A 12,500-nucleotide genomic window follows, 5' to 3' on the forward strand; every position below is an offset into this window, starting at 1 on the left:
CAGTAACGCTAACCAATCAGCTCTCAGTAGCAGTAACACTAACCAATCAGCTCTCAGTAGCAGTAACACTAACCAATCAGCTCTCAGTAGCAGTAACACTAACCAATCAGCTCTCAGTAGCAGTAACACTAACCAATCAGCTCTCAGTAGCAGTAACTCTAACCAATCAGCTCTCAGTAGCAGTAACACTATCCAATCAGCTCTCAGCAGCAGTAACACTATCCAATCAGCTCTCAGTAGCAGTAACACTAACCAATCAGCTCTCAGTAGCAGTAACACTAACCAATCAGCTCTCAGCAGCAGTAACACTAACCAATCAGCTCTCAGTAGCAGTAACACTAACCAATCAGCTCTCAGCAGCAGTAACACTATCCAATCAGCTCTCAGTAGCAGTAACACTAACCAATCAGCTCTCAGTAGCAGTAACACTAACCAATCAGCTCTCAGTAGCAGTAACTCTAACCAATCAGCTCTCAGTAGCAGTAACTCTAACCAATCAGCTCTCAGTAGCAGTAACTCTAACCAATCAGCTCTCAGTAGCAGTAATGCTAACCAATCAGCTCTCAGTAGCAGTAACTCTAACCAACCAGCTCTCAGTAGCAGTAACTCTAACCAATCAGCTCTCAGTAGCAGTAACTCTAACCAATCAGCTCTCAGTAGCAGTAACGCCAACCAATCAGCTCTCAGTAGCAGTAACACTAACCAACCAGCTCTCAGTAGCAGTAACACTAACCAATCAGCTCTCAGTAGCAGTAACACTAACCAATCAGATCAACCGGCTTGCGCTGAAGTCCCTGCAGCTCCTGAAGGTGTAATAATGTCATTTTCTAATTGTCTTCTCCGTCCTTCATCTTTAGCACTTCACTTTTAATGTAACTGCACAATTAAAAAAAGTTCTTCAAGGGTTCTTTAGTAAAGGCAGTGGTTCTATTTAGAACCATGAGTCCTACATAAAACCATTTCCATGCTTAAGTGGTTCTTTGCCCAGTGAAATGATGCAGAATGTGTGGTATAAAAATGTTCTATAGCGCACCAAAAAGGGTTCCTCGATTGTTGTAACCTAGACATTGTCACAAAAGAAGAACACTTTTTGGTGCTACATGAAACCATTTTCAAAAAGGTTCTATATAGAACCATCTACAGCACATTATTATTATTATTATTATTATTATTATTATTATTATAATCATCATCATCTTGAAATTCCAGCTTATTTAAGACTTATTTACTTTTTAATAACAAATAACAAAAAAAAATCTAGTTTTTAAAGTTTTTACTTATTATGTCAAAAAAAATTACATCCTTAGTTTTGATATAAACTAAAAATGAGCATATAAGTCAATGGTTTGACACATAAGATGGAATTTAGAGACAATAAGTCATTATTCCGAGATACTAAATCAAAATATTGGCATTCTGCTAAACCATGGCCGATTTACTTTCTCCTCTCCCTGGTAGGAGGGGTCTTCCATACCAGGAAGCCCACCTGAAGGCCTGTGTGTAATAGTAAAAGTCAATATCCATCACGTCTTAATTCTGATCACATTACAGTCTCAGGTCTTCAGATGCAGCTCATCGAGGGATTATCACCAGAGAAGCGTTCCACAGAGTCGAGTTCAGCTCCTACCTTGGTTCCCGCAGGTGTGTGAGCATTCCGTCCACAGTGACCACTCCGAGAGCACGCAGCTGACCGGGCAGTCCACCTGGCAGGGCTCACCGAGACTCCACGGCTGAGGCAGTCCCAGCTGAAACAGCAGAGCGGACATGAACCCTGAACATTAATGGTTTTCCTATATTGATGTTGATGGAACAAAACCTTGTATCTCCAACATGGTAACCTACTTGACTTTTAATGGAAGTCAATGGAACCAGAATGTTTTCCAAGCAGTTTTGGGCCGTTTCTTGTGGTCCATTCATCATGAAATGTACGTACAGTATAAAGGGCAACAGGCATTTTCAAATTATGTCAAAAACTGGAAAATGTCAAAAATGGACATACAAGGTTTTCTTCCGACAGAAGTGATGTGCTTCATTTACATTACATAATTACTCGTATGTAATTACATAAATAAAGAATGACACTGTTTGATTTAAAAGAAAAATACTTTTAAACTGTTTTAACTTCTATAATATTATTAAAAATTGTTATAATGATAATAATTTTCATTAAATTAAAAAACATATAAGTTAAGGAAAGCACTGAAAACCTGTTGCAGCAGATTGTGTGTGTGTGTGTGTGTGTGTGTATAGTTGTTGGGACCAGGGGGGAAAATATAATCAATAATCTTAATTTCTTGAAGAAAATGTCAAAGTAATTATTCATATATGCTCTGTATTGCCAAAAGTATTCAGCCACCCATCCAAATCACTGAATTCAGGTGTTCCAATCACTTCCATGGCCACAGGTGTATAAAGCCGAGCCCCTAGGCCTGCAGACTGCTTCTACAGACATTAGTGAAAGAATGGGTCGCTCTCAGGAGCTCAGTGAATTCCAGCGTGGTGCCGTGATCGGACGCCACCTGTGCAGCAAGTCCAGTCGGGAAATTTCCTCACTACTAAATATTCCACAGTCCACTGTCAGTGGGATTATAACAAAGTGGAAGCGATTGGGAACGACAGCAACTCAGCCACGAAGTGGTCGGCCACGTAAAATGACAGAGCGGTCAGCGGATGCTGAGGGGCATAGTGCGCAGAGGTCACCGACTTTCTGCAGAGTCAATCACTACAGACCTCCAAACTTCATGTGGCCTTCAGATCAGCTCAAGAACAGCGTAGAGAGCTTCATGGAATGGGTTTCCATGGCTGAGCAGCTGCATCCAAGCCTTACATCACCAAGCGCAATGCAAAGCGTGGAATGCAGTGGTGTAAAGCGCCGCCACTGGACTCTAGAGCAGTGGAGACGAGTTCTCTGGAGTGACCAATCACGCTTCTCCGTCTGGAAATCCGATGGACGAGTCTGGGTTTGGTGGTTGCCAGGAGACGGTACTTGTCTGACTGCATTGTGCCGAGTGTAAAGTTTGGTGGAGGGGGGATCATGGTGTGGGGGTGTTTTTCAGGAGTTGGGCTCGGCCCCTTAGTTCCAGTGAAAGGAACTCTTAAAGCTTCAGCACCAAGAGATTCTGGACAATTTCACGCTCCCAACTTTGTGGGAACAGTTTGGAGACGGCCCAACGTGGTCTGGGTTGAAGGTTTAAAATCTGCAGTTTCTCCATTCGTTAAGCTATGAGTCTGAATTAATTTGCAAAAACACTACAGCATGACTCTCATCTCCAGCAATAACTGCTGCTTCTAAGGGTCAAAGCCATTCACTCCTATGACCTGCAGCTCATGAACTGGTGATCAGAGGTCAGGGTTTATTAGTGTGGACGCTTCACTCAGCGCTGCATTGGAAGTGTCTGGGCTGTGGGCGCAGTGGGGGGTTAACAGCGGGTCACGGCTGATTTGAAGTACATGCCATTGAAGGGTGTAATTCAGTGGCGTGGTGTGTAATGGTGTGTAGAGTGGACGTTAATGGTTACCTCTTCACACACACTCAGGTCCAGAACTCGCCCGTCGCTGCGTGTGCAGTCCAGCAGCCGCGTCCTCCGACCCTCTCCGCACACCGCACTCTCACTCAGCATGCAGCTACTCCAGCCTGGGGAACACACAGAGGGCTGAATTCATGCCACACAGAGACACTACTAATAATAATAACAATAATAATAATAACAATATAATTATATGTATTATTATACGTATTTTATGGCTACTTTTAATGAAAGTCAATGGAACCAGAACTTTTTCCAAGTCATTTTGGGTCATTTTCTTTTTTCTTTTGGTCCATCCATCATGAGAATTACACACGGTGTAAAGGCAAACAGGCACTTTCAAGCTATGGCAAAAACGGAGATACAAGGTTTTATTCTAACAGCAGCGATATATATATACACACACACACACCCACCCCTTTAATAATGATGTCTTTTATGCATTATATAGATGCAAGTACTGATATAATGTAATAATAATATTATTCATATGTATCATATACATGTAAATAGCTATATAATATAATAATGTGATCAATATATATGTATATAAGTAATAATAATAATAATCTACATATCTTTGTATAATATTTACATATTCACATATATATGTGTGTGTCTGTGAATGTGTATATATACACATTTATATATATTTCTCTCATATTAAGATTAGATTAAGATTAAGATTAATTGACCCTTATTAGTCCCACAAACAGGGAAATTCCACCTCTGCATTTAACCCATCCGTGCAGTGAAACACCACATACACACTAGTGAACACACACACACTAGGGGGCAGTGAGCACACTTGCCCGGAGCGGTGGGCAGCCCAATCCACAGCGCCCGGGGAGCAGTTGGGGGTTAGGTGTCTCACTCAAGGACACCTCAGTCATGGACTGTCGGCACTGGGGATCGAACCGGCGACCTTCCGGTCACGAGACTGGATCCCTGACCTCCAGCCCACGACTGCCCCATGTGCATTTTATAGAAGAATATATATGATTAATTTGTATTATATACACTTGTAAACCTTTTTTATATTCATATGTAATAATACAGTTTATTTTTTATAATAATAAAGTGTCACACGTTTATAATACACATGGGACGGAGACACAAACGCACACACAGAGAGAGTGAAAGAGCCACTGAAGGTTAAAGAGATAGAGACTGCTAGGCCATCTGTCCTTGGTCTGTTCTCCTCTGTACCGGAGCTGATAGCGCGCTGCCAACTGCTTTAAACATCACGATCGGGAGATTAAGACACCCGGCGGATACTGGAGTCTTACGCTGGATCGGCTCAGTGACGCTGTAATGGCCTACAGAGCGGATATCTGAGTGGGTCAGATCAGCGCTCTCCTCAGCGGGTCGGTGGGGAATATTTTATCACTCTCCTCTCGTCTCCACTCGGCCACCTTCATTATGTCCAGCTGCAGTAATTCAGGCTGTATCTACAGATATGATGGAGTTCCCGGAACGGCTCTGTTTGATGGGAAGGTGCAAGGAGAGCCATCAATCTTACTGTTCGCACTGACTTTAAAGCAAGTTTGGCCAAAAAAAAATCTATTTTCAACAAACATAAGTGACTAAATAAATAAATAAAATATTTATGAGCGCCATTGGCCTCATAGCTCCAGCGCAAAACTGGAGAGGCGAACTTCAGACACCAAACTTGTCTTGGCTGATCAACTACATTTGGAAAAACTGGGTAAGTGTTTGCCAAACTACTGCTTCAAGCCTCCGGCATCACGATCTTCATGTCACGTTTCCCCTAATTACCACATAAGTCTTCACTAAAACTAAAAGGGCAATAGATTAATGGAACATATGTTCAGTCTGAGGCGTCAGAGTTTTTTCATTGCTACAGTTTTTTTTCCCAGCACAAACTGAAATATAGAAAAGTCAATAGATATGGCTGGTTTTATTAGACTTAAATATATCGCTGCTGTCGGAGCAAAACCTTGTATCTCCATTTCTGTTGGTTTTCAGTTTTTGACGTAATGTGAAAACACCGGTCGCCTTTTACATAGTGTTTAAAGTTCTTGATGAACAGTAACGGCCCAAAATAACTTACATTCAAAGTAAAGTAGGTTTTTTCTTCCTCCTGTAAAGTCACCGTTTTGGAGATACGAGGTTTTGATTCGACAGCAGTGACATGATGAAGCTTTGCAACGAAGAATCCTGGGGGGCTGGGATTAATGTGGGATCCTGATCCAGAAGCAGTGGTAAATCACCGAGTGTGCGGTGATTCTTCATCGAATCAAGTCAAATCTATTTGTAGCGCTTTTTACAACTGATGATGTCAGAAAGCAGCTTCACTGAATTCCAGTAAAGACAGAGTTTTAACATGAACGTAAAACCCCCAGGTGAGCAAGCCAGGGGCGCCAGTTCCTCCCAAGAAACCTTGGGAGGAACCAAGGCTCACCAGGAGGGACCCGTCCTCCTCTGGTCAGACTACCTACAGAGTTATTATACTACTAATATTAATAGCAGTAATATTAGTGGTAGTAATCCCTCAAAAGAGATGGTGCGACAAACAGGATACTCACACTATCCAATCATTCAGCGACAGAAACATTCTGAAGGGGTGGGGCTTCCTACTGCAGCACTGAACCCCCAGAACAGAGGAAAAGCTAAATATTTCTTCCCCACTGACTATAAATAAACATATAAAAAAGAGACTGTATGACAATCAGTCACTCGGGAGACTGTATTAAACCACTTGTTTAGGAGTTTTAGACGAGGGAGCCAGCTATCTAAATTTGTCGGCTATCTAAATTTGCCTAAATCTGCACTTCCAGTAATAATACGCACAATTTTCCCCCAATTTTGATGTTGAAAGATTTAATTGAATCGATTTTTTAAATTAAAAACATTCGAAATATCGAAAACATGCTGTCCTCCATTTGTCATTACTGAAATACAACTTGATTTCTCTGTGGGCGGAGCCCTATTTTAGCCACTCCCCTGCATTTTAGAGCCGGAAGTGACACCGCGTCTCAAAAGTCTGACAATCTGTGTGACGCATTAAGAACCGTCACTAAGGAAAGAGATTTTCTGCAGTCACGTGAACTTACTTGGGTTTTAATAATAAAAATAAGGTCTTTCTGTGCGCACAGCTGTCCACAGCTGTGTTTGCTGGAGATGGACAGGCTGACAATGGACAACGGACAAACGTTTTATTGACACCCTACAGATCAGTGAGCTGTGGTGAATATTTCATTACGTTCGTGTTTGTGCTTTTACTGTCGGTGGTTAGTTAGCTGGTTTGATCAATGCTTGGTTGCTTGGTTACCTCTTTGGCTAACCGCAGCTGCACACAAGTCACCACGCTGCTGCCAACCACGCCATCCACACAGCTCAGAGTGCAGCACCGTAGTTCCTCGAGTATAATTATAATCATCTGATATAATAATGGTCACATCGTTACTGTTATCTTTAGTGACCAGCAAGCTTTTTCATTTGCCATCCTACACCCTCAGTCACAGCCGTTTCCCAAGGTGATACGGGTCCAGGTTCACTGCAGCTTTATGGGGAAACCTCGGGCTGATGCACCTTTAATGTTGTCCCTGCCCATCGCCCTGGATCCATCACCACTAGGTGTCCCAGCACCTGGTCATTCACAAATAAAGCCCTGTCCAGGACACACGTTACAGTGGTACATAGAACGGCTCTGGAGGGCATGCTTAGCGCACTGTGTCAGGTCAGGTATCAGTGAAAGCGCAATTCCTTCGCTTTGGTGACGGTACCTGAGACGTTGTACTGGAAGGTGAAGCAGTTGCCGTTAGCGACACACGGCTCAGTCTGGTTATTCTCTGGACACGCCACATCACCAGCAGGGGGGCGGAGCATGTGTCTGGTCCTCATCCGCACTGTGTCCGGCTCACACGACTGCACGAATCACAAACAACACTCATCACTGCTGCGAACACATAAAAGTCTATTAGAGCAAAGAGAACGTCAGGCACTGGCCACTTTATCAGAAACCCATCCTCTGTAGCTCCGCCTTGCTGATGCAGTTGGCCTACTACCAATAATATCTGGTGTGTGGTCAGAAACTACCAGTATGTAGCAGCAACAGATGGATGGCACTTTGTTAATGATACATATTTCGATCATTCTACTAACTTAGCTAAAACCACAGTCTTAAACAAACTAGTTAAAAACAATGAGGTACTCAGAGCTTCGACATTTACAAGCATTATGTTCTGATGTCTTTAAATCCAAGGAATCAATAGAGACAGTAATAAACTAAATAGATACAAAATCATCATTTATATGATTCTTTCTATTGTAAGGTGTCTGTCCGAAACACAAACCCCTATATTTACACATATGAATATGATATAAATATATATATATATATATATATATATATTTTTTTTTTGCATATTTTTAAATTAATTTTAATATGAAAGATTTATCATGAATTAAATTTTCAAAAAAAAAAAACTTCAAAAATAAAAAAGTGACAGTAACGTGGAGCGATGAGTCAGACACATGTGCTGAGCAAAGCGAGTTTTATTACGGGCAAATCCAAAATCAGGGTCAAGGTGGAAAACAGGTGGCAATGATCAGGGGCGGAGTCAGACAACAAGGGGGCAGGACTTAGACCCAAAACAAAGAAGCACATGGATGATAAAAAGTAAACAAAAAGCACATGGAGGAGAGGGAAGAGCCACGCGTGACAGACATGTTCTTGGCATTACCGAAATGCTTTTAGTCTGTAGGCGGAGCCTTATTTTAGCCACACCTCTGCATTTTAGAGCAGGAGTCTGTCCTAAGTCTGAAAATCAGTGTGAAACGATAAGAACTGTCACTACTAAAACACAGATTTTCTGCAATTAAGTGAATTTTTTTGAACTTATATATTAATTTAATTAAAAAAACAAACAAACATGATTTTGTGTGTTTGCCTGTTATGCACATTCACTGCTGAAACATTTGGTGGCGTTCTGGTACTAGCATTGAATTTACATTACACTTGATTTATTAAATAAACATTTTTTTTAAATTAACACCTTTAATGTGGTTGGATAGTGTGGTGGGTAACACCTCTGCCTTCTACACTGTAGACTGAGGTTCAATCCCTGCTTGGATCAGCGCCCTACACTATTCCAATAAGAGTCCTTGGGCAAGACTCCTAACACTACTTGCGCCTACCTGTGTAAATTGATCAAATTGTAAGTCGCTCCAGATAAGAGCGTCAGCCAAGTGCCATAAATGTAAATGTAAAATGTAACTTAATCAGTTCAGTAGAAAGAATCATATACTAGCATGTAGAATTAAAGATCATATGAATTGCTGTTACTTTACTGAATAGTAATCCATACAGCATCGATAGCATGAGAATCAATGTGGATGATTTACAGTTTTCAGTCCTCTTTGGGGGGAACAACAAGAACGTACTCAACGACAATCAATATTCTAGACTATACATTTACTGTCATTTCTTTTCAAGTCATCAGAATTTGATCACACTATACAATGATCTATAGCTCCATTCCAGACCGCAACAAATTATAGCCCTATGGAGGAAAATGAAAATTGCTGCTATTGTGCCCCTTAGTAAACAAAAATGTTCCAAACCTGATTCTTGTGAGTGTACAGGCACGGTCCCCCAAATTTGACCGTATCCTCGGTATAACAAGACCAGTAATGAGATAAAATATGAGTAATGCTACATGCAGTCTATTATAAGACACACAACATCACCAAAATACCCCCTGAAAACTAATAAACTTTGGTAAGTGTGGCAGTTAAGCTGCCTTGGCAGCAGTAGCCCAGGTAGGGGTTCTAATAAATTAGTCAGTGAGTGGAAGTACAGGGTAGATGCTTCTAATAAAGTGACTGAAACCAGTGAAACTCTGTTCATAATCCACTGAAGCCTGCAATCGTAGAGGACAGTGGGGGGTCACTCTGCAGGCTACAGCTAATCAGCATTTCCATCACTGTCAGACACTCAGCAGCCCTAACACAGCGAGACGGCCCGATCTGGACCCCCCCCCAAACCCCCACCATCGTTAGTGTTGTTCGGCTACAGCCGTATTTGCACACCCAGGCTTTCTAGATGCATGTGATAATTATAGATAATCAGCGTTAATTAGCTGAGCTCATTTGCTGCACTGATGATTGGTGTGTCCGTCATGCTGTCTGAACACTTGACAACATAAAAAAATCGCAAAGCAGTGGCTCCCAGTCCCAACCCTCAGCATCCCACTCGTGGCGTGTTTATGTTTTCCTTGCTCTGACTTGTCTGATTCTACTAGTCAGCGAAATTATTAAACCCCTTTGAGCTGAGTCAGGTGTAGTAGAGCAGGGGAAAAGCAGAGCAGTGCAGTGGACCCTGCTCTCGATAAGGCTTTGATCAAAATAGCTGTGTAATCTGAGATGATTCGGGCAGTGTGGGGTGGTAGAGGGTAGGTCAGGTGAGTTTGTATGGGATGGGGCAGTCCTGTGGTACGGGCAGTATGAGGTATGTCGAAGCACTATTTGAAATTACTAGGCAGTACAGGAAACTAGTACAGTACAGCATTGTACTTGTCCATGCGGGGTACAGGGTAGCACAGGGACGTACAGGGTAGCACCAGACAGCAAGGGGAAGTACAGCATAGAACTAGGCAGTACAGGGTGGCACAGGGTAATATAAGGTAGTACTAGACACAACAGGGTAGCACAGGGAAGTACAGGATGACAACAGGCAGTATAGGGTAATAATATGCAGTACAGACTAGTGCAGAGTGCAGTGTAGTACTTTCGAATAAAAGGTTATAAAGAGCAGTAGGGTGTATTACAGGCAAGTATAGAGTAGCACTAAGCATTACAGGGTAATTCAAGGCAGTCCAGGGTAGTATCAAGCAGTAGAAGTGAGTGGTGCTAGGTGGTACATGGTAGTATGCAGAAGTATCGGGTAGCTACTAGTTATTACAGGGTAGTGCAATGTTGTAGAGGGCAGTATTAGGCAGTAGTGTAGTGTAGAAGAGAGTAATACTGGGCAGCACAAAGAAGTATAGGAAAGTACAGAGTAGTAAATAGGCAGGCAGTACATCGCAGTTTAGGGTAGTAGAGTGTAGAAATAAATGGAGCAGTATAGTACAGGGTTGTAGTAGGCAGTATATGGTAACATGGGGAAGTGCAGGGTAGTACTAGGCAGTACAGGGCAGTACAATGTAGTTTAAGACAGTTAAGGCTAGGACTAGGCAGTACAGGACAGTACTGGGCATTAAAGTGTAGTACTAGGCAGTACAGGGTAGCACAGGGAAGTACAGGGTAGCACCCAGATGTACAGGGTAGTATGGGAAAGTACAGCATAGAACTAAGCAGGAGAGGGTGGCACAAGGTAGTACAAGGTAGTACTAGACACAACAGGGCAGCACAGGAAAGTACAAGGTAGCATTAGGCGGTACAGGGTAGTGTGGGGAAGTACAGGGTAGTTCTAGACAATACAGACCATAACAGGGTAGTACTAGACACTTAAGGGTAGGACTAGGCAGTATAGGATAGAACTAGGCCGTACAAGGTAGCACATGGAAGTACAATGTAGTACTAGATGGTACAGACCAGTACAGGGTAGTACCAGACACTTAAGGGTAGGACTAGGTAGTACAGGATAGTACTAGGCCTTCAAGGTGCACGGAAGACGAGCGTGGAGAATGTTCTCTGTACTGGAGCCCAGGTGGTGGAATGAACTCCCACTGGCTGTCCGAACAGCAGAGTCTCTTGCTGTCTTCAAACGTAGACTGAAGACCGTCTCTTCACACAGCACTTAAATGAGCACTGAACTATAAGCTGCACTTATTTCATTTATTGTATTGTATCTTATTGTTATTGTATTGCATTGAATGGCTCAGAGTTCTGCGTTCAACTCTGGTTCTTTTTCTCTTGGTGTCTGCAGTGACTGTGTTTCTATCAGTATCTGAGCTCAGGACTGTCTTTTTCTCTAAGCTATTGGTAACTAGCAAAGATACTTTCTCTAGACTGACAAAGCACTTCTTGTAAGTCGCTCTGGATAAGAGCGTCTGCTAAATGCTGTAAATGTAAATGTAAATGTACTAGGCAGTACAAGGTAGCACAGGGAAGTAGAATGTAATACTAGACAGTCCAGACTAGTACAGGTTACTAGTAGACACTTAAGGGTAGGACTAGACAGTACAGGGTAGTAGTAGGGTGTAAAACTTAGCACAGGGAAGTACAGGATAGTACTAGGCAGTACAGGGTAGCATGGTGCTGTAGAATATAGGACTACAGGATAGTTCTAGACCATGCACATTAGTTCAGGTCAGCAGTAGTATAAGGAAGTAGAGTAATAGATGTAGAGTATAGGGTTGTACCAGTCAGTAAGGGGTTGTGCTAAGCAGTGCGGGGCAGTGCGGGGCAGTACAGGGCAGTGCGGGGCAGTACAGGGCAGTACAATGTGCTGGTTGTCTCTGGCAGTATTTTGCTGATTGCAGAGGCCAGAGCAAATCTTTGTGTCTCATCAGGTGACTGACTGAGAGGATCCATTTGAATTTCATCCTTGTGGTGCGCCGCATCCGCCGCAACTTTTCAAGCACAACATTAATTAGAATAACAAATGCTCCATTGCTGCCGGAGATTCATTTGAATTTTGATTTTGGTCGTCTTGGATTTCACTCATTTGAAAATTGCTGCGGGAAACTGTATCTCTGACTACGCTTCTGTGTCAGAGTTAATATGAAATATTCAAATTGATGCAAAACATCTTTGCTGCAAAAAAAAAAAAAAAAAAAAAAAATCACTGAAAATGAAAAACAGTGTATCGTGTTATGACCAGTGCCGTGTCTGATTCACTAACACACAGATGGGGGAAATTCCCTGCTGTTCTTCAATTTGTTGTATGCCTGCTGATTTTCCAGAAACATTTCCCCCAAAAGCCCTCTGTGTCTCCCTATCAGGGCAATTATAAAACGCTGGATTCCTCTATTAGCTGGGGTTCTGCTTACAAACACGCAGCTA

At 42.4% G+C, this 12,500-nt stretch overlaps 1 protein-coding gene across 1 annotated transcript in view; it reads right to left on the reverse strand.

Annotated features, from left to right (window-relative positions):
- thsd7ba (thrombospondin, type I, domain containing 7Ba) overlaps positions 1 to 12,500 on the reverse strand; it is a 527,193-nt gene that overhangs the window by 49,054 nt on the left and 465,639 nt on the right. Inside the window, exons 22-24 of the mRNA XM_037539668.1 lie at positions 7,277 to 7,418; positions 3,519 to 3,634; positions 1,628 to 1,745 (exon numbers count right to left, since the gene is read on the reverse strand). Of these exons, the coding sequence (XP_037395565.1) occupies positions 1,628 to 1,745; positions 3,519 to 3,634; positions 7,277 to 7,418 (376 nt within the window). The remainder of the gene's footprint in view (positions 1 to 1,627; positions 1,746 to 3,518; positions 3,635 to 7,276; positions 7,419 to 12,500) is intronic.

The sequence above is a fragment of the Pygocentrus nattereri genome, chromosome 6 (genome assembly GCF_015220715.1).
Source record: "Pygocentrus nattereri isolate fPygNat1 chromosome 6, fPygNat1.pri, whole genome shotgun sequence".
Classification (NCBI taxonomy): Eukaryota; Metazoa; Chordata; class Actinopteri; order Characiformes; family Serrasalmidae; genus Pygocentrus; species Pygocentrus nattereri.